The sequence below is a fragment of the Myodes glareolus genome, chromosome 3 (assembly GCF_982192425.1).
Source record: "Myodes glareolus chromosome 3, mMyoGla1.1, whole genome shotgun sequence".
In the NCBI taxonomy this organism is placed as follows: domain Eukaryota; kingdom Metazoa; phylum Chordata; class Mammalia; order Rodentia; family Cricetidae; genus Myodes; species Myodes glareolus.
In genome coordinates, this window is record NC_142028.1 from 62,464,743 (window position 1) to 62,487,412 (window position 22,670).

Below are 22,670 nucleotides of genomic sequence, written 5' to 3' on the forward strand. Positions count from 1 at the left end.
CTGGCTGCTCTTCCAGAGGTCCTGAGTTCAATTCCCAGCAACCACATGGTGGCTCACAACCATCTGTAATGAGATCTGGTGCCCTCTTCTGGCCTGCAGGTGTACATGCCAGAATAATGTATACATAATTAATAAATAAATTTTAAAAAGAAAAAGAAAAGTGAGGTGATGCTTCCTGGAGTAGTGAACAGAACATTAGGGACAAAGATGCTTAGAACTTATATCGAGAGTAGAAAACCTTAGCGCCCTGGCGCATGCTAGTATGTGTTAAGAGTACCGTGAGTGACTGACACGGTCGGAGAGTAGAGGTGTAGATAAAACTGGAGTATGCCGTGACCAGTGAGGTCCACTCTGGGCACCACATTACGTATGTCTATTTTCAAGGCTGGCAGAGCTGAGGAGTGACTTGAGACTCAGGCTGCCAGCTACACATTCCAGTGTGCATCTACAGTCAACATGGCTGTCTCCTGTTTGCCTTCACATGTTTACCTATATTCATTTAGTAAATTCTGTGTTTTTTCTTGTACACTCTATAGTGACTTTTTGTTTTGTTTTGTTTTTTTTTGAGACAGGGTTTCTCTGTGTAGCTTTGGAGCCTGTTCTGGAACTCTGTAGACCAGGCTGGCCTTGAACTCAACAGAGATTCTCCTGCCTCTGCCTCCTGAGTGCTGGGTTTAGAGGCATATGCCACTACCACCTGGCAAGTGACTTTTTTTTCTTTAAGACAGGCTGGCCTTTAGTTTATGTGGCTCCAGCTGAATTCAAATGCCCTATAATTCCCTGCTTCAGCCTTTCAAGTGTTGGGTTATTGTGTGAGCCATGGCTCCTGGCTCCTTCTTTTCAACTGGATAGTGTAAAGGATTGCACACACAGCTCCGGGTAAGCTCACGTGTTAGAGCGCTTACCACCATACACAGGCTTTGAGTTGGATCCCTAGCGCTGAAAAAAATCAATTTTGGGGGGCTGGAGAGATGGCTAAGTGGTTAAGAGCACTGCCTGCTCTTCCAGAGGTCCTGAGTTCAATTCCCAGCAACCACATGGTGATTCACAACCATCTGTAAAGAGATCTGGCTTCCTCTTCAGACAGAACACTATATACATAATAAATAAATCTTTAAAAAAAAATCAATTTTCCTGAACTCTAAAGACTAACAGGTGCAGGCTGTCCTGAGACCCTCTGTGTTTTCATAAGGAGTGGGATAGTGGGGACAGCAAGATAGCAAAATCGGTAAAAGTGCTTGCCACGCATGCCTGATGATCTGATGTTGTTACCCGAATCCCATGGTGGAAGGAGAGAGCTGACTCCTGGAAGTTGTCCTCCCACTGATGTCTACGTGTATGCCTTGGCATGTGCATATGCATACAAACAACAATAACAATAATTAAAAAAGATTGGGTTAGTATTTTAAATTGAAGGAGCACATGGCACTTGGTTATGGTTTCCTCAGTAGCTCTGTAAGGAGCTGTCAGACAAGGTCATCTCCATTCACTCTGAAGAGCTGAGATGTTCCTGGGACCCTTGTGGGTATACACTAAGGTATACACCTTAGTCCCATTATTCCTGGTAGAACCAGAAAGATCAGAAGTTCAGGGTCATTCTGAGCTCCAGAGCAGGTTCCAAGTCAGCCATTTGAGACTCCATCTCTAAAAATAAAACAAGAACATAAAGTTCTTAGAGCCAGACTTGGTGACTCACACCCTATAATTTCAACTCACTGAAGCTGAGGCAGAAGGATTGCTTTGAGTTTGAGACTAGGCTGGGCATCAGAAAAAACAAAAGTTCTTGGCCTCTTGGTGATGGTCCATGTCTTTAATCCCAGCAGTAGGATCTCTGAGTTTGAGCCCAGTACGTTCCAGGACAGGCAGGACTACAAAACAACAACAACAAAAAACCCAAACCAAAAAAAAAAAAACCTGGAAAGAAAGGGGTGGAGGAAGGAAGGAAGGAAGGAAAGAAGGGTCTTAGAGATTGTACAGTGAATTCAGCATTTATTAACAGCTATGCAGCTGAACTCAGATATGAATATTTATAAAGACTAGAGCATTGTATGTAATACATAGTTGATATGTAACTGCTACTTGCACCTAAAATAGGTACGATTCCTACTTTCTAGGGCCTGTTCTTTGGGATGCAACCAGTCTATATTGTAAATCAGTCTACAGAAAAAACAAGCCAGGTGTGGTGCATGCTTGTAATGCCAGCAGTTGGGAGGCAGGGGTGGAGGATCAGCAAGTTGAAGCCAGCCTGAACTATTTATTGATATTCCCTTCTCAAAAATAAAACAAGCCAGGAGTGGGGGAGGGGTGGCGCATGCCTTTAATCCCAGCACTCAGCAGGCTACAGAGGGAGCAGGTCTACAGAGGGAGTTCCAGGACAGCCAGGGCTGTTACACAGAGAAATCCTGTCTTGAAAAACCAAAAGTATAACAACAAAGGCCTTTGACCCCAGAAGCAAGAGACAGAGGCAGGCTCATCTTTGAGTTTGAGGCCAGTCTGGTATACATACTGAGTTCCAGGTCAGACAGCATTTCATAGTGAGACTATGTCTCAAAAACAAAACAAAGAAGACCCCAAACAACAAAACCTTAGTGCTCTTAATTTCAGTGCTGTATGTAATCCCAGTGCTGCAATCCCAAGGCCTGAGAGCTGTGAGAGTTGGCTCTGGCTAACGACTGGGTGAGTCACATGGACCACGAAGCATGCTAAGAGCCTGTGCCAGCTCCTGTCAGCTCCCTCTCAGGATGATGAGTCCAGGGTGCTCAGAGCTGTTTGTTGTCTCGGCACTCCCTTCCTGCAGTTGTGCCTTTCAAGATAAGTTACTCATGCTTCTTGTTTCTCACAGCAGCCTCAGCTAGCTGACTTCATGTGAAAGATGGCTAATGCGGAAGTGAGTGTCCCAGTGGGAGATGTGGTTGTGGTACCCACTGAAGGAAATGAAGGGGAGAACCCTGAAGACACTAAAACCCAAGTGATCTTGCAGTTACAGCCTGTGCAGCAAGGGTAAGTGGAGAGAGGTTTGGACATTCTGAAAATGTATTATCGAGAGAATAAAGAATGGGAAGTAAGAGCTGTGCAGGTTTGTAGTACGCCATGAACACTCAGCATCAGTCAGAGCTGGTGATAAGATCCCTCCGTCATCTTAGGGCTTTTTGTTTTATTTACTCATTTTTATTTTTGTAATTTTCGAGACAGTCTCATGTAGCCCAGGCTTGCCTCAAACTTACTATGTTGCAAGGGTAGCCTTGAATACCTGATCTTCCTGCCTTTTCTTCCCAATTACCAGGATTACAGATGTGCACAGCCATGTCAAGCTGCCATTCACTACTTACTACAGCAGCGGTTTCCTAGTGTCCCTCTCTGTCTTTACAGTGGGAGCTCTCTGGGTGTGAGTTCCATGGCTCCTTCATCTTCTCTGTCCACATTGTTTAGCCAAGGGCCCATGTGCATATTTCTCAAATGCAGTGTTGACTGAGAGACAAAGCAAGGCACCTCCAAAACCATTTCTACCATAAACTCTAAAACTTGCATGGATCGGCAAACGCTCAAGCTTAGTCTGTACCAAGTATCTATTCTCCACTACCATGATGATGCATTACAGCAGCATTAGAAGAAATAAAACACAAGGTCCTCACCAGCACGAAGCTTGAGGTCTAGCTGTAAAATAAAAGTGCATGTAAGTATGGAACCTTACGTTGTGAAGACTGGGCAGGGTTGAGTGGCCTGTAAGTTCAGAGTTCACAATCAACTAGAAAGGAATGTTGACTAAAATGCTTCCGCAGTGTCCAGAATCAGAGCTGGGGCCTCTCTCATGCACAGGTCATCTACCACTGAGCTATGCTGTAGGTTAGCCCTAAAAGATAAAATTTAAGTTTTTCTTTCAAACTGGGCAGTGGTGTCGCGTCTCTGTGTCTTTAATTCCAGCACTTGGGAGGCAGAGGCAGGCCGATCTCTTGGGTTCCAGGGCAGCCTGGTCCACAGAGTGAGTTTTAGGACAGCCAGGGATACACAGAGAAACTCTGTTTTGGGTGGGGGAAAAAAGTGTGTCCATCTGGTTTTCTTTCCTTTTTAAAACAAGGTCTTGTTATATAGCCCAGGTTGGACTTGAGTTTATTCTTCTCCCTCAGCCTTCTCAGTGCTTCTCGTGTGCTGCCATTCCTGACTTTAAAGGGCAATCTTTCTTTTAAAATATATACAAAATAAAATAAAAACTTAGGTCAGGCAGTGGTGCCTTTACACCTTTATTCTCAGCACTTGGGAGGCAGAGGCAGGTGGATCTCTGATTCCAGAGCAGCCTGGTCTGCAGAGTGAGTTCCAGGATAGCCTGGGCTGTGGAGAGAAATCCTGTCTTTAAAAACAAAACAAGAGGCTAGACAGATGGCTCAGTGTTTGAAAGCACTGATTGCTCTTCCAGAGGTCCTGAGTTCAAGTCTCAGCAGCACACCACTACTATTTGTCTTTAAAAAAGACTTTTAAAAAAGATTGACTTGTGCCGGGCGGTGGTGGGAGGCAGAGACAGGAGGATCTCTGTGAGTTCGAGGCCAGACTGGTCTACAGATTGTGTTCCAGAACACCCAGGGCTGTTATACAGAGAAACCCTGTCTCCAAATGTTGGACTCTAATGTCCAAACTGAGAAGGAGTCGCCCCCAGAGACCACCTCATATACCACAGCCGATGCAAAAGCATGAGGATTTTATTAATTCTGTCATGACAGGGTCCCCCAGCATTCGGGAAGCCGAGAGACCCCGACTAGCTGGTACAGTCTACTTTTAAAGGAGAAGGCCCCATAGAAACAAGAGGGGTTGTTCCTTGACCTTTTATGATTAGCTTATTCGAAAAGGGCTAATACCAATAATTGACTGGAGAACTATTGTCAGATCAGATGAGGTAAGAGGTCATTTTGACCCCGTTTCCCAGGAGACTGAGTCAAAACATACGTATGTGGGTAATTGTTCAGGAACTGAGTACGTGCATGTGTAGCTGTTAGGTCCTTGGTTCCCAGGGGAGGAGGGGAAGCACTGAGGCACAGAGGCTGAGAGGGTTTGGAATTACAGAAATGGCTTCAGAATTGTCTAAAATCTTACACAAACACACACACACACATACGCACACACACAAAAATCATGAAAACAAAGAAAAGCTGAGGTGTACCTGGAACAAGAAAAAGAAAGAAAAAGAGAATTTTGGTTTGAGGACCAAGGCTGGTTTAATACATTTTTGTCTGTTTCTTTTGAAACAGTCTCGCTGGGCTGCAGAGATTTACCTTGTGTTCCCTACCCTCTGCCTCTCCCTCTCCAGTGCTGGTATTGGAGTATGCAAGACTGCCTTCAACTTTCTGTTTGTCTAATCTTTTATTAATTTTTAAAATTTTGAGTGTACTTTTGCAAGGGAATGTGCACATGAGTGCAGGTGCACATGGGGACCAAAAGAGGGGGTCAGATCTGAAGCTGGAGTTAAAGGAAGTTGTGAGTCACTGGATGTGGGTAGGTCCTTTGGAAGATCACAGTGTTCTTTTTGTTTTTTTTTTTTTGAGACAGGGTTTCTCTGTGTAGCCCTCACTGTCCTGGGACTCACTCTGTAGACCAGGTTGGCCTTGAATTTGAGATCCACCTGCCTCTGCCTCCTGAGTGCTGGGATTAAAGACACTACTGTCTGGCCAAAATACAGTCTTTTTAACATCATCATGAAGACCTTCAACTACAAACCCTCCTGTCTCAGCTTCCCAAGTGTTGGAATTTCAGGCATGGAGCACTAAACTTATTCATATTTTACTTTTTCAGATATTCATTATGTACATGTTTGCAGGAATGCATTAGGCAGTAAAAGCAGATTGGAACAGTCTTCCCATGTGTGCACAGAGACACTGTCCTGGAACTCATTTTGTACACCAGGCTGATCTTGAACTCACAGCCCTGCTTTTTTTTTGTTAGTTTTGTTTGGTTTGTTTTGGTTTAGATACTTTTATACGTATATAGTGAATTTGAGACCAGCCTGAACTACATGAAACACAATCTCAAAACAAACAAAAGTCCAGTGAAAAGACCCAGTAACTACAAGAATCTTCTGGAAATGTCACCCAGTGGTGACCCAGTGGTGGAAGTGTCACCCAAAATTTCTTTGTATGCAGAAGGCCCTGAGTTGCATCTCTAGCATCTCAAATAAAATAAAGCCATTGCTAAATGCTTTCTAATTTTTCAAATAAGTCTCTTTTATAACATTGCAGTGATAACAAATTAAAGTTGCCTGAATATCAGAGTGCAGAGCTATGACACTTAAAAACCAGGCGGTATTGGCTCACACCTTTAGTCCCAGTACTTAGGAGTCACACACCTTTAATTCCAGCTCTAAAGAGGTGGAGACAGGAAGGAATATGGCTGGGCGGAGAGAGGGAAGTAAGGCAGGAGGAGACCAAAGCTGTGCAGTCTGGAGATGAAGTTAGAGGATGCAGTCTGAGGACAGGATCGCCCCTTTGGTCTGAGCATTGGTAGAGGTAAAAGGTCTCTAGTGGCTGGCTGCTCTGCTTCTCTTATTTCTCAGCTTTTACCTCCTAATACCTGACTCTGGGTTTTTATTAAGAATAATTAGAGCTGGGATGTGGTGGTGCACGCCTTTAATCCCAATGTTCAGGAGACAGAGACAGGCAGATCTCTGTGAGTTCAAGGCGAAAAGCTATCACAAAAAAACCAAAAAAAAAAAAAAAAAGATTAGAATTCGTGCTATATAATATTTATTTATTTGTTTATTTTGTTTTTCGAGACAGGGTTTCCCTGTCTAGAGAAGGGGAAGGACCACTTCCACTCCTGTTTAACCCTGTCCTTTATCAGTGTCAGTAATTGTGACTGGTGTCTGGGTTATCTGTGAATTGTTGATTAAGACTTGCCTTTGATCCCAGCTCTCCTGGGCAGAAGCTGGTGGACCCGGGAGAGTTCAAGGCCATCCTGGCCCAAAAAGTGAGTTCCAAGACAGGTTCCAAAGCTATACAGAGAAACCTTGTTTCAAGAAAACAAAACAAAAAATAAACAAGCAAAAAGACAGGTGGAGAGTGGGGGTGGAGTTGTATCTCAGTTGATTCAGTGCTGCCTAGGAGCATGAGGGTCTGAGTTTTATCTCTAACCCAGTGCAAAAAATTAAAAAAAAACAAAACAAAAAACCTAACAACTAAAGCTGGGAATGATGGCAATGCCTGCAATTTCAATACTGGAATCTGAGGCAGATTCCAGACCAACCTAAGCAATTTACTATGACCTTGTCTCAAAATAAAAAGTAAAAAATAAGTGGGGTGGTAGTGGTGCACACCTTTACTTCCAGCTAAGGTAGGCAGATCTGAGTTCAAGGACAGCCTGTATATCTTCTCTATCTGTCTGTCTGTCTATCTATCTATATATCATGTATCTACCTTTCTAGATATAGATATATCTCAGGCATAGACCCCTGGATTCTGAGTTCAGTCCCTAGAACTGCCAGAACAAAGAAACACAAATTTTAAATGTTTTAAAGAAGAGAATCACATGATTACTCTGGTAGAAGTTACAGGATTAATGAGATGGGGTGGGCAAGCTGTTCTAGGCTGGACATAATGACATCTGAGTCAAGGTGGTAGCCATGACATTAGAGGCAGAGAGGACCACTGGTGTTAAAGAGGTCTGTCTGACAAGATTTGACAGCTGTGTAGGAACTGAGGGGAAAAGGAGAAATCCAACCAAGGGGCTGGGTATGTGGCTTTGTCACGGAGTGCCTAGCTAGCATGCGGAAGGGTCTAGGTTTCATCTCCACTAGTCTAAAAGAAACAGTCAAGACAGGGAAAGGAATAAAAGCAATTGCCACCAGGTCCCATCCTGTGTGCCAGGTGACACCAGTGACAAGGATGGAAGTATGGGGATCAAGAGTTGACTTTTTTTTTTAAAGATAGATTTATTTATTTATTTATTATGTATACAATGTTCTGTCTGCACGTATGTCTTCAGTTCAGAAGAGAGCACGTATGTCTTCAGTTCAGAAGATAGATAATGAGATCTATCATTACAGATGGTTGTGAGCCACCATGTGGTTGCTGGGAATTGAACTCAGAACCTCTTGGAAAAACAGCCAGTGCTCTTAACCTCTGAGCCATTTCTCCGGCCCCAAGAGTTGACTTTTTGTTGTTATTTTTTTGTTTTGTTTTGTTTTGTTTTTCGAGACAGGGTTTCTGTGTAGCTTTAGAGCCTGTCCTGGAACTAGCTCTTGTAGACCATGCTGGCCTCTAACTTACAGAGATCCACCTGTCCCTGCCTCCCTAGTGCTAGGATAAAAGGTGTGTGCCATTCCATCACTGCCCAGCATGGCTTGTTTACTTAGCAGTTAGTGGCATTGTGGCGTGAAATTCACAGGGAGGTCGGCACTAGAGCAGTCACCATGGAGGTGGATCAGCGTTTGTGCAAAGAGGAATGTACAGATTGGCTTTCAAGTAAGAAGGTGTGAGAATTAACCCGTTAGGCTAATTACAGAAATGAATGATACAGGAGGGTAACACATTAGGTTATCTGAGTATGTCTGTAGAGACATTGAGGAAGATCTGTTTTACCCAGCCTACCCTGTCAAAGTCCCAAATAGGCCCAGCTCTGGTTAGCTTCTAAGGGCGGATGACGTTGGGTGTGTCCACAGTGCTGTGGCCTCAGGCAGATTGCACAGCCTCCTGCTTGGTGGCGCTTTCAAGACTGCTGCTTCACTGGGGCTGTTGCACGTTTTTGTTTCTGTGTACTTGGTTTATGCAGATAATTTAGTTCTCATGCCCTGAAAGGCTTAAAACACCAAAAAAAATGGAACAATGCTAAAATGTCTAGATTTCAGCAAGGGTCATCGTTTCTGAGTCATTGTATTGCTTCTTGTCTTGTGCTGTCTGCTGGTTCTACTTTTTGTCAAGTAAATTTTATGAAAAGACCTTTTTTTTTTTTTTTTTTTTGGTTTCTTAAGACAGGGTTTTTCTGTAGCTTTGGAGTCTGTCCTAGAACTTGTTCTGTAGACCAGGCTGGCCTCGAACTCACAGAGATCTGCCTGTCTCTGTCTCCCCAGTGCTGGGATTAAAGGTGTGCCACCACTGCCCAGTGAAAAGGCCTATCTTGTGCTTGAAGCAACACTCTTGAGCATTTAAAGCAGTGGTTCTCAACCTGTGGGGTCATGACCCCTTTCAGAGTTGAATGACCCTTTCATAAGAGTCACCCAAGAGCATCAGAAAACACAGATGTTACAATTACAATTCATAACAGTAGCAAAAATAGATTATGAAGTAAGTAGCAATGAAAATAATTTTATGTTTGGGGTCACCACAACATGAGCAACATGAGGAACTACATTGTTGGTTTGTTTGTTTGTTTGTTCAAGACAGGGTTTCTCTGTATAGCTGAGATTCCTGGCTGTCCTGGAACTTGTTCTGTAGACCAGGCTGGCCTCTAACTCACTGAGATCTGCCTGATTCTGCCTTCCAAGTGTCAGAATTAAAGGTGTGTGCCACCACCATCCTGTTCTTCTAGGCACATACACACATGCACTTATACACAAGTGTGTGTGTGTGTGTATATATACAAGCAATCACATGGTTTTATACACATAGTAACATAAATCCTTAAAGTTATTAAAGCCAGACGGTGGTGGTGCATGTCTTTAATCTCAGCACTCAGGGAAGCAGAGGGAGGTGGATCTTGTTTGGGTTGGGGCTTCACCCCAGCCATCCGTGTATCCAAGGAGTTTGGATTGTTTGGTGGAAAATTCCATTCTAAGCCCCTTTCTCTGGGAGTTGCCTCAGTCCAGACTCCACCTCAGAATAATCCCCACCAAACTGTGACCCCCTCCCCAGAGAGGCTCAAGACCACTCCCATGGGGTATTTAAATTATTCCCCAGAGATTGAACACGTGGTTTTCCGGTCTTCCCCGCCCCCAACACACACCCTGGGAGCACTGGTAGCCATTAAACCTGGGTTTTTTCTAATTCGGTTTAATTTGGTATGATTTGGGTTATTGCATTGGCGGAGAGATTTATCAGGGTATAAAAACTTTTCAGATTCCTGTGAGTTTGAGGCCAGCCTGGTATACAGAGTGAGTTCCGGGACATCCAGAGATACACAGAGAAAACCCTGTCTCAAAAAACAAAAAATAAAAAATAAAAAAAATAAATAAAAAGAGAGAGATGGGTCAGCGTTAAGAGCAGTGGCCGCTCTTTAAGAGGACCCAGGTTCAAGTCCCAGCTCACAACTGTCTGTAACTCCTGTTACAGGGGATCCAACACCCTCATACAAATATACATGCAAGCAAAACACCAATGTACAGAAAATACAAATAAATAAATTATTAAAAGTGTTTTGTATTAAATTAGCAAGGAAAAAGTCAGTGTGATACAGTAGCAAAGGGTGTACACATAGCAAATATTAATGTACTTGGGGTGAGGTGAATTGTTTCATTTTCCTGGCATTAAGCTTTTCTGGACCTTTTGGAGTTTAAGTACAGTGGAAAACTTGTCAAAGTCCTAAGGTGGTGTGATAGAATACGTTTACTTTACTCCTTTTGGGGTAGATGACAAACAAGTGTCTAAACTCTGTGCTGTGAATATTAATTTTTTCACGATTTATGTAGTTTGTTTACCGATGGACTCTTTTACAACAGGATTTATGATGCTGGGTCGGAGAACAACGCAGCAGTTGTAGCCGTTGAAGCGCACACGATACACAAAATTGAAGAAGGAATTGGTAAGTCTTTCTGCCATTCTATCCAGTGCTTTGACTTCAGCATGCTGATTGAGAGGTTCTGTATGTTTTTGTTTTTACATTTCTGGGAATGGAACTTGGAATCTTGTTCAGGCAACGCTGTTGCTCCACTACTGAGCATATGATTTTTGCCTTTTTGTGGCTTATTTTCTGTCCCTACCACTGCAGTGTGCCTACTGATACTTTTTGTTAAGATGGCCGATTTACCAGGCATGGTGGCACACCTTTAATCCCAGCACACAAGAGACAGAGGCTGACCATTCTCTGAGTTCCAGGTTCCTGTATAGCCAGCACTACATAGAAAAACTGTCTCAAAACAACAACAACAACAACAAAAACAACCAATCAAAAAAATGGTAGACCTGTCACTTGATCACTTACTATCAATATGTTTCAGTAACCAAAAAAAAAGTTTTTATCTATAAAAATCGTACCAAGAGAGGTGGGATAAAATGTTTAGCTTGAGTCTCAATGTGGGATCTCTGAGCACCATTTGGGGGGGTTAAAATTAAAATAAAACAAAAACCCATGATGTGAATCTGTAAATCTAGCTACTTGGGAAGCTGAAGCAAAAGAATCACAGGTGTGGGGCCTAGATGCACTCCAGAGCAAGTCCAAGGCCAGAAGATTAGAGGCGTAAACTCAGTGGTAAAAGGCTTGCCTGACCTGTGCAAAGACTTAGAATCCTTAGTCATCCATCCTCCCCACCTCCACCCCCTCCTCACTGTGCATGGTGAAGCAGGCATGCCTGTAATCCCAACAGTTGGGGGGCTGAGACAGGAAGATTATGTTTGAGGTTGGGCTCTATTGCAAGACCATGCCTTAAAAAAATAAACCCAAAGAAACAGGAGCTTTTAGATTGATACCTGTCATTAGGTGACCCTTGTAGGTGAAGACTAAAGAGGTAATGTATTGACTGGGAAACTGTCAGTGAACGAAAATTTAGAAACTAAGCTAATCTTTTCACTCTGTGTTCTTGGGAACTTTTGTTTTGTTTGTTTGTTTTTGTTTTTTTTAATATTTATTTATTTATTATACAATATTCTGTCTGTGTATATGCCTGCAGACCAGAAGAGGGCACCAGACCTCATTACAGATGGTTGTGAGCCACCATGTGGTTGCTGGGAATTGAACTCAGGACCTTTGGAGGAGCAGGCAATGCTCTTAACCACTGAGCCATCTCTCCAGCCCTTGTTTGGTTTTTTGAGACAGGGTTTCAGAGCCTGCCCTGGAACTCACTTTATAGACAGGGCTGACTTTTTTTTCCCTCCCGAATGAATACTGGGATTAAAGGCGTGTGTCACTACTCCCTGGCTCTCACTTATCTTTTGAAGCCCATATATTTATATGTAAAACATAGGAAGTAATTACCATCTCACAAGATAGTTAGAACTAAAACACTGGGTGTGTTGTCTTGTGCCTGTAATCCTGGCACTTTGGAAATAGTGGCAGCAAGATCAGGAGTTCGGGGGCTGGAGAGATGGTTCAGTGGTTAAGAGCACTGGCTGCTCTTTTTTAGGACCCAGGTTCAATGACAGCTCTGTCTGTAATTCCAGTCCTAGAAAATCTGACACCCTCACACAGACATACCTGCAGGCAAAATACCAATGCACATAAAATGCATTTTAAAAGGAAGATCAGGAGTTCAAGGCCATCCTTGACTACATAAAAAGTTCATGGCAGTTTGAAACTGTTTCAAAAAGCAAGCAAAAGCAATATTGTATTAGCACATGTGAAGACTGATGGTAGGGCTGGCCATATACTCAGTGGTGCAACACTTAACTGGCACATATAATGTCCTGGGTTTGATCCTTGAAAACCTGCAAAACAAAAGACTGTGAGGGGAACATGGTTTAGCAAATGAAATTACTTGCTATGTAAGCAGGCAAGCCTGCAGCATTTCAGTCCCCAGAACCTACATAAAGGTGGAAGAAGAAAAAGGAAACACCCTACAGAGCTGTCCTCTGATCTCCAGAGCATGCCCTCACCAATAAGAATAAATAATATTTTTAAATTAACAAAAAGAAAGAGAGAATATGCCATTAGTGTCTTAACACATCGGTAGCTTGGTAAGACACAGCTATTAAGTCAAACATCCATCCCTGGGGCTGGAGAGATCACTAAGTAGTTAAGAGTATTTGCTTGCTATAAGAACCTGGCTTAGAGTCCCAGCACTCACTGGAGAGCCCACAACCATCATGAACGACTCCAGTTGCAAGGGACCCAGTGCTCTCTACTCCAGGCATCAGGCAAACAATTGGTGTGCAGACTTGCATGCAGGTAAAACGCCCGTACACATAAAATAAGAATTTTTAAAATTTTTTATCTTTATTTATTATTATTATTATTTTTTTAAAGATTTATTTATTTATTATGTATACAACATTCCTTCCATGTATGCTTGCATGCCAGAAGAGGGCACCAGATCTCATTATAGATGGCTGTGAGCCACCATGTGGTTGCTGGTAATTGAACTCAGGACCTCTGGAAGAGCAGTCAGTGCTCTTAACCTCTGAGCCATCTCTCCAGCCCCTTATTATTATTATTTTAAAGAGTGCCCTGTTAGTGATGGGAATATAGCTCAGTTGGTAGAGTGCAAGAATCAGTAATCTGAGGTCATCATTACTGTATACTGAGTTTAAGGCCAGCCTGAGCTACATGAGATCATATCCTAAACAAACAAACAAACAAATAAAAATATGGCTTAAGCGGGACCTGAAAACTGTACATTTGGAATTTAAGTTTAGGAAAGAAGTATTCAGTAAATAGTGGGTTGCTTTTTCCATTTTCAGATGCAAGCAGCATAGAAGCAAACGAGGATATGGAAATTGCTTACCCTATAACCTGTGGAGAGAGTAAAGCCATCCTCCTCTGGAAGAAGTTTGTGTGTCCAGGAATAAATGTGAAGTGTGTCAAGGTAACTGTCTCGGCCTGGAGGTTTTGCCTCAGCCCTTGTCTCTCTCTCTCACCAGATCAGCTTTGATCCAGGGTCTGGAACATGGGGGCAGGTGCCCCGCTTCTGAGCTGTCCTTCCAGCTTCAGTCAGCAGCTTTTTGTTTTGTGGTTGTTTTCATCTTTAATTTTGTTTTTTTGTTTGTTTGTTTGCTTTTTGGTTTTTAGAGACAGGGTTTCTCTGTGGTTTTGGAGCCTGTCCGGGAACTAGCTCTTGTAGACCAGGCTGGCCTCTAACTCACAGAGATCCTCCTGCCTCTACCTTCTGAGTGCTGGGATTAAAGGCGTGTGCTACCACTGCTCAGCTCATCTTTATTTTTTTTTTAACATTTATTTAGTTATTTTGCGTGACACCCATGCCAACGGCAAAGGGAGCTTGCAGCAGTCTGTTCTCTCCTTTCACCATGCAGATTCATCTGTGATTGAACTCTGCTTATCAGGCTTGGCAGCTGCCTCTCCTACATGACTTGGGTTAGAACCCTGGGGGCTTCGAGGGAGTGAAGAAAGGATAGCCACATGTACAGTAAAGCTGGGGTCTGGTGCAGTTCTTTAACTGCTACCTGGAACCTTAGCATATTTTACATACGGCAGAGAGCAAGGTTAGGGACTCTTGGTAGTAGGTCTCTGTAGGTGTGCACATCCAGGAGGAGGAAGCTGCACTTGCTCATCTGTGCTCACACTGATCAATTATTTATAAGCACTTGGACTTGTGATCCTGGGCCATATGGGTAAAGGTTTTGCCAACTGTGCCATGGTCTGAGGACTGAGCTTTCTTGGCATGGCTGTGCCCATGTCAAATACACATCCCCAGCCAGCTAAAGTGGTGAGTACCTTTAATCTCAGGACTTGAGAGGCAGAGGCAAGAGCAGCCTGGTCTACAGAGGGAGTTCCAGGATAGCCAGGACTACACGGAGAAACCCTGTCTTGAAACAGCAACAAGAAAGATGCACATTCCCTCGCGACTTCACTCCCTACGGGCTTGCCACTTCCTACAAGCACCTTTATTCTAGGCCATCTTCCTGTCCCCACAGTTTTTCTCTTATGCTGTCACAGTAGAAACATAAGGATTTTGAAATAAAATGGTCCTGGCTCTAGTTCCACTGGAACATGAGTCTTGTGCAGCACAGAACATTATCCGTATTCACCAAAATAAACCTAGTACATAATATCATGCCTTGCTGATGGTGGCAGAACCTTGTGCGTGACAAGGACTGGCTGTGGTGCCTGCTATACAACAGTGTTCCTTAAGTACTTGTTCAACAAGTAAATGAATAATTGGCCAGAACGCTTCTCTATCTCTGCCTAGCCATGTGATTTTGAGCAAGTTATTTAACAATTAAAATTTCAGAGCCTTGGGGCTGGAGAGATGGCTCAGAGGTTAAGAGCATTGCCTGCTCTTCCAAAGGTCCTGAGTTCAATTCCCAGCAACCACATGGTGGCTCACAACCATCTGTAATGAGGTCTGGTGCCCTCTTCTGGCCTGCAGGCATACACACAGACAGAATATTGTATACATAATAAATAAATAAATAAATATTTAAAAAAAAATTTCAGAGCCTTGCTGGGCATTGTGGTGTATACCTTTAATCCCAGCACTTGGGAGGTAGAGTTTTTCTCCCACCCTCCAGTTCCCGAATAACTACTCCGAGGTTTAATATTAGTTACAAAGTGTTTGACCTATCATCTCAGGCTTATTATTAACTAGCTCTTACAACTTAAATTTATCCATTTCTGTTAATCTGTGTATTGCCATGAACACCTATGACTTACTGGTAATGTTTTGGCATCTTATGCCTTCAGTGACTCCTGGTGTCTCCCAGACTCCACCTTCTTTTTCCCTGTATCTTTACTTGGATTTCCCACCTGGCTCTCTTCTGCCTGGCCATCGGCCAAATCAGCTTCTTTATTAACTAATGGTAATGAAACATATTCATAGAATACAGAAGGGCATCCCACATCAGGCAGTTCTCTGAGTTTGAGACCTGCCTGGTCTATGAAGTGAGTTCCAGAACAGCTGGAGCTACACAAAGAAACTTGTCTCAGAGACATGCCTTGAACTGGTATGCATCATAATAGACCTTATTCAGAACTGTTGATAAGAATAAGTAGTAGTAGGTCATGCCTGTAACCCTCTCTTGGAGACAGTAGAATTGATTTAAGTTTGAGATCAAGAGGTGATGGAGTGTCTCAAAAAACCCAAAAGGTATGGTGGTGCATGCCTTTAATGACAGCACTTGGAGGCAGAGGCAGGTGGATCTCTATGAGATAGGGGACTGGAGAAATGGTACAGTGGTTAAAATGACTGGCTGCTCTTCCAGAGGACCTGAGTTTAGTTCCCAGCACCTATATGGCTGCTCAGAACCAGTCTGTAACTCCAGTTCCAGGGGAATCTGTTGCCTCCTTCAGGCCTCTGTGGGCATTGTTTATGTGTGATACAGACACATATGCAGGCAAAACACCCATATGCATATGAAAAAAATAAACCTTCTAAAGGATCTTACGTGTGTGTGTGTGTGTGTGTGTGTGTGTGTGTGTATGTGTGTGTATGTGTGCGCACGGATTCCAGGCTAACCAGTCTTCCATCTTCCCGGGGAGTCTTCTGACTTCCATCTCGCAGTAAGAGTGCTGGAACTACAGATGCAATTCACAGCCTCCACTTTTTAAGTGATTTCTGGGATGGAAGTCAGTCTGTAGTCTTGCACAAATAGCACTTTTACAGACGAGTCATCTCCCTGGCCCACCCATCTTTAGCACTACTTAGATTTCTTCAGTGACTTGACCAGCCTCTCGAGCACTAGGCCCAGCCCCCTGCTTCAGAGTCTAGGTGGATTTGTAGATACTATTCAGCACGTTTCTTTCTCATCCTCATCCGCTGTAACTTTATCCTAGGAAAGGGGAGGTACTCAGAGAAGGATAATGTTTGGTCCCATGGGACGGGAGGCTGAGCGACACTGATATGGCTTATGAAATTGTCCGGGGCTTTTGTGTGTAGCAAGTGGCATTATTTCATTCTTTCCTTGTTGACCTATCTGAATTGACACTGGACCACTTTGGATTTTTCTTTTTTCCTTTAGTTCAATGATCAATTGATCAGCCCCAAGCATTTTGTCCATCTGGCTGGCAAGTCCACTCTGAAGGACTGGAAGAGAGCCATTCGTCTAGGTGGCATCATGCTCAGGTGAGTGCTGGTGACAGCCACGTGTGATGCACTTAGTCAGGGTAGAACCTTCTACACCATTTGACTTTCGTCAACTTGTCCATAATCTTTTGGTTTTTAACTTTGTGACACTAGGGATGGAATCCAGGGCCTTGTGCATGCCACGCAAGCACTCTACCACTGAATTATACCCCCTGTGACCTCTAACTATTAACTCAAACTTGTTACCTCTGCCTAGCATTTGCATTAGGTTTTTCATTCTTTCTTTTTAGTTTTTGAGTCTCATTTAGTTCTAGCCCAGAACTTGCCGTGTAACAGAGACTGACACCAGCATGCCTGACTTAGGGTGCTGATGTCAGGAGGTTGAACAGGATCCTTTCTTGGCAGGGGAGCTCCGAGGAGCTAATAATCCTCCCTGTCATCCTCACGTAGAGACAACAAAGCTAGCTGCTGAGTAAGTGCGACAGCCGTGACTGACGGGCCCTGGGATACCCTGTTAAGGAAGACGACCACTGCATGATGTTCGTCATCTTTGCCGTCACTGTCTAAGAAACAGATGTCAACTATGGAATAGCTCTTATCCCACCCTTACTTTTACTCCAACAAGTTTACCGTTTTAGTTTTCCACATTGAATACTTTAATTAGTATGCCTTGAATGTTCACCTACTGATAGAAAAAAATTTAAATGTAAAACCTAGAACTGGAGAGATGAGCTATGGCTGCCCTACTAGAGGTTCTGGGTTCAGTTCCCAGCACCCACATGGCAGCTCTCAGTCTTCTGTAACTCTAGTTCCGAAGGAATCCAACACCCCTTCTAACCTTCATGGAAACCAGGTGTGCGCACAGTGCACAGACATACATGCAGGCAAAGCACCCATATGCAAAGAATTATAAAAACAAAAACACAAAACCTTTTTTAAAATTTATTTTTATTTTGTGTGCATTGGTGTTTTGCCATGGGTGTCACAGATGGTTGTGAGCTGCCATGTGGGTACTGGGATTTGAACCCAGCTCCCCTGGAAGAACAGCCAGTGCTCTTACTCTGAGCCACCTCTCTAGCCCCCCCCCCCAAAAAAAAAAACAAAAATTTTAAGGTCAAGAATTAAAAATGTCCAGCCAGGTGTGGTGGCACCTTTAATTTCAGCACATGGAGGCAGAGGCAGGAGGATCTCAAGTTTAAGTTCAAGCTGGATGACATAACCAATCTGGTCTCTTCCCTGTGTGGAAGCCAAACAGACAAGGGGCTGCTTCCATCGGGACAGTTTCTCAGTGGTGGAATGTGTCAGTCGCTGACACATTCGCTGCAGACCCCAGGCCCTGGGTTCGTTACAGGTGAGGAATTTGAGAGGATTGCCTTTCCTTTCTGTTTTCTTCTTGTTTCATCTGCCCAGGAATTCAAGCATGCGCCAGTTTCCCCACTAATGCTTAAAGGACTGGGACTGCAGCCGGGCAGTAGTGGCGCATGCTTTTAATCCCAGCACTCAGGAGGCAGAGGCAGGCGGATCTCTGTGAGTTCGAGGTCAGCCTGGTCTACAAGAGCTAGTTCCAGGACAGGCCCCAAAGCTACAGAGAAACCCTGTCTCAACAAACCAACCAAACAAACAAACAAAAGACTGAGACTGCCAAGAGATCTGTTAGAGAAAGCCAAGTGACAGGGTGACATAGAGTTGTACTAGAATTAAAATGCTTCCTGGTTTTGCTCATGGTCTGTAATAGTAGGGCCTCATTGCTCTTGTTACAAGAATATTTTCCAGAAAGGGTTTGTTATCATCAGTGGGTTTTTTTGTTTTGTTTTGTTTTTTAAGATTTATTTATTTATTGTGTATGCAACATTCTGCCTCCATGTATGCCCACACACCAGAAGAGGGCACCAGATCTCATTACAGATGGTTACGAGCCACCATGTGGTTGCTGGGAATTAAACTCACGACCTCTGGAAGAGCAACCAGTGCTCTTAACCACTGAGTCATCTCTCCAACCCTATCATCAGTGTTGTACAACACTTCTAGGAGACTTAATTTTGTAAATTTTATTTTATTATTTTTGTTTGTTTTGTTTTTTAGAGACAGGGTTTCTCTGTATAGTCTTGGCTGTTCTGGAACTTGCTCTGTAGACCAGATTGGCCTCGAACTCAAGAGATCTGCCTGCCTCTGCTTCCTGAGTGTTGGAAATAAAGGCGTGTACCACCACTGCTGGGCTTGTGATTGTTTTATTTTTGTTACAGGGTTTCACTATATAGCTCAGGATAGCCTGGAACTTGACTGTGTAGACCAGGTTGATCTTGAACGCACAGGGTCTCTGCCTCCCAAGTGTTGGGACTTTCAGTTTTGGGTTTTAATGACTTTCTTGACATTCTTAGTTAATCTAAGGCTTGTTGAGGAAGCTCAGAAGAGAAGTAGTAGTCAATGTGGGCAGGACCAATGAACATTTGATAATTCCAATTAGAATTTTCACAGTTTGATGACTTCAGATATTGGGCTCCTCTAATCTCCACCATGAACTCAGCAGATTGTCCCCGTCAGCCCTCAGTCCTCATAGCTCTCGTAGGTGAAATGTGGGCTGAACTGCTTCTTGTCTCTCTGCAGGAAAATGATGGACTCTGGGCAGATCGATTTTTACCAGCATGACAAAGTTTGCTCCAATACCTGCAGGAGTACCAAGTTTGACCTTCTGATCAGCAGTGCGAGGGCGCCAGTGCCAGGCCAGCAGACAAGTGTGGTGCAGACCCCCACCTCGGCCGATGGTAGGGGGTAGGAAACCGCCTGGGCAGCCACTGTGTTCACCAGCTCTTCCCTTCTCATCGCTTTTCTCCCTTGTGCTTTTGTTGTTTGGTTTGCTTTTGAGACCATTTTACCATGTAGCCCAGGCTTGACGTGAAGTTACTGTGATTTTCTTGTTTCTGCCTCCCAAGTGCTTGGATCATAAACATAAACCACTGTGCCTGGTGTTCCTGGTTTCCAGTTCTTGTCAGCATTGATGTGCTTTTGTGCTGTATTGTAAGATACTGCAGCAATTTGGCTGGGACTCTAAGCCCTGTATTCCCTTTTTCCTCTTAAAAAACTCATGTTTGATTTGAGACTAGGTTTCTGTTGCCCAGACTGGCTAGGAACTCACTGTGTAACCCAGGCTGACTTTAAATTCATGGCTGTTCTCTTCTAAAGTTCTAGAATCTTGGGATACAGGCTTGAAATCACCCATGCCTGGTTGCTCTCTTTCTCTTTTTGGGGGGTGTTTTTCAAGACATTGTTTCTCTGTGTCCCTGTGATCCTTTTGTTTCTGCTGCCTGAGTGTTGGGATTGAAGGCATGTGCCACTATGCCCAGCATGCCTGTCTATCTTAATTGATTCTTTTATTTTTTGTTTATTTATTTATTGTGTACAGAGTTCTGCCTGCTTGTATGCCTGCAGGCCAGAAGAGGGCACCAGATCTCAAACGGATGGTTGTAAACCAAGTGCTGGGAATTGAACTTAGGACCTTTGAAAGAGCCACCAGTGCTCTTAACCGCCAGAGCTCCAGCCCTTCTTAACTGATTCTTATTGGTCAAGTCCTACTGTGTTTTTCTTTTATTTTTTCATTATCATTATCATTAGTACTGTCTGTGCTTCTGTCTCTACCTTCTATTTTTCAGCATTCTTTGTTTGTTTGTTTGTTCTTGTTTTTGAGACAGGGTTTCTCTGTTGACACAGTTCCTGGCTGTCCTGGAACTTGCTTTGTAGACCAGACTGCCGTCAAACTGAGAGATCCACTTGCCTCTGCCTCTTCAGTGTTGGGATTAAGGCATGAGCCACTACCATCTGCCTTATTTCCAGCATTCTTATGTCTTTTTTTTTGTTTTTTCGAGACAGGGTTTCTCTGTGCAACATCCCTAGCTGTCCTGGAACTCACTTAGCAGACCAGGCTGGCCTCGAACTCACTGAGTTCTGTCTGCCTCTGCCTCCCAAATGCTGGGATTAAAGGTGTACACCACCACCGCCTGGCACATTCTTATTTCTTGTACCAAGTATTAGAAAGATGTCCTGTACTTATAGGGCTTACTCGGGACTCTCACTTTGCTGCCACTTTCCAGGCATGCCGAGGTTGAGTGGAGACAGATAAGGTTAGAAAGGTACATTAGAGTGGCTAACGGCTTCAAATGTTGTGAGGCCGGACTTCAGTGGCTGGGCTGAGCCTGAATTAGGAAGTTCACGAGCCCCAGTTTATGAACCTAGAATTTCTTGCAGATGGGTAAGGTGGGTGCACAGGCCCTCAGGGTCTTCCTGGAGAGCCCAGGCTGGCCTGGAATTTGCTATGTTGACCAGCTCAAACATAGGGCCTACCTTCTGTTTTTTGTTGTTGCTGTTGTTTTGTTTGTTTTGATATGTAGTCTGATTGTGTAGTCCAAGCTGACCTAGGACGCCCCTGAATCTGCTCCTGAGAGTTCTGGGTTTCAGGCCTGTGATACCATGTTCAGCTGACCTTTGGTGCTTTTGAATTTTGGCCTGGGTTGTCCTCTTATCATCTAGGGGAGAGGAGGAGAGGGAAAATATGAATATGAATTCTGACGGATTAGTCACAGCTTCTGGAGACATCACAGTGGCATAAAAAGCGTTTCAGGGGCTGGAGAAATGGCTCAGAGGTTAAGAGCTCTGACTGCTCTTCCAGAGGACCCGGGTTCAATTCCCAACATCCACATGGCAGCTCACAACTGTCTGAAAATCCAGTTCAAGGGTATCTGACACCTTCACACCAATGCATATAAAATAAAGATAAATCATAAAAAATTTTTAAAAAAAGCTTTTCAGCTGCTGTTAGAAATCTTTGGGATGAGGGCACCCAGGCTGGCCTCCAACTCACGACCTTTCTGCCTCAGCCTCTCAAATGCTGGAATATAGTCCTCACCCACCTCACATGGCTTTGTAGGGTTGGATTTGGTTTGGTTTTTGGTGAACTCTCATATTCTGGGAGTAATCAGTAGGTGAGTTAAAAACCAAATCTCTTAGAGCCTAAAGGCCCTTTCAGGAAAGTATCTGACAGAGAATTTTCATGTATTTAATTCTTTTACTTAGAAAATGAAGACTATTCCAAAATGATTTCCTTTCTTTTTATTTGTCAGAACTTTGCTTGATTGCCCATGTTGTGCTGTTTCTTTAGTTTCCGCTGTCCTCCGGCGTATAGAGCTCTCACGGGTCTGAGCCACTTTGGCTTTTCTCAGTTTTTGTTTAGTTTTTTAGAGACAGTTGAAAGGTAAAGTATGTTAAAAGATTTTGAATTGTGTGGATATGTGCTTGTGTATGCATATGTGTCTGTCTGTCTGTTTGTGTGGGTACATGCATATGTATGTGGGTACCCATGGAAGCCAGTAGGGTTGGATGCCCTTGGAGCTGGAGTTACAGTTGTGACCTGCCTGACATGGGTCCTGGGAACTGAACACTTGTTCTGGAAGAGCAACATGTGCTCTTAACCACTGAGCCATCTTTCCAGTTCCATGTCTGTTCTATTATTCATGTGTCTCCTGTCTGACTTTTCTTTTTTTCTTCCTTCCTTCCTTCCTTCCTTCCTTCCTTCTTTCTTTCTTTCTTTCTTTTGTGTGTGTCTCTATTTCTCTTGCTTTCTCAACCCAGGTTGATTCATTAGCTGTGACAGCTTCAGATATTCTAAAGATATAGATGCTTATTACCAAACACATATATAGTAGGACTCATGACTAGTATATTTCCTTTAAATGAATGATTCTAGGTCTTTCCCATCCTCAGTAAGTCTGGAGCGGGTGGTCTGGCAGGCACACCTACCCCCAGTCACTTTCAAAAACATCTGTTTGGGAAACAGACTGCCCTTGGAAGATTTTTTTGT

The 22,670-nt window shown here is 43.6% G+C and overlaps 1 protein-coding gene across 2 annotated transcripts in view; it reads left to right on the forward strand.

Moving 5' to 3' along the window:
- Window positions 1-22,670, forward strand: part of Gmeb1 (glucocorticoid modulatory element binding protein 1) — a 39,871-nt gene that overhangs the window by 5,774 nt on the left and 11,427 nt on the right. Inside the window, exons 2-6 of one of the 2 annotated variants that reach the window (XM_087904539.1) lie at window positions 2,843-3,000; window positions 10,631-10,713; window positions 13,524-13,648; window positions 16,758-16,861; window positions 19,427-19,584. In XM_087904539.1, the coding sequence (XP_087760665.1) occupies window positions 2,873-3,000; window positions 10,631-10,713; window positions 13,524-13,648; window positions 16,758-16,861; window positions 19,427-19,584 (598 nt within the window). In that variant the 5' untranslated portion in view covers window positions 2,843-2,872. The remainder of the gene's footprint in view (window positions 1-2,842; window positions 3,001-10,630; window positions 10,714-13,523; window positions 13,649-16,757; window positions 16,862-19,426; window positions 19,585-22,670) is intronic. The other variant, XM_087904540.1, reaches the window with a different exon arrangement.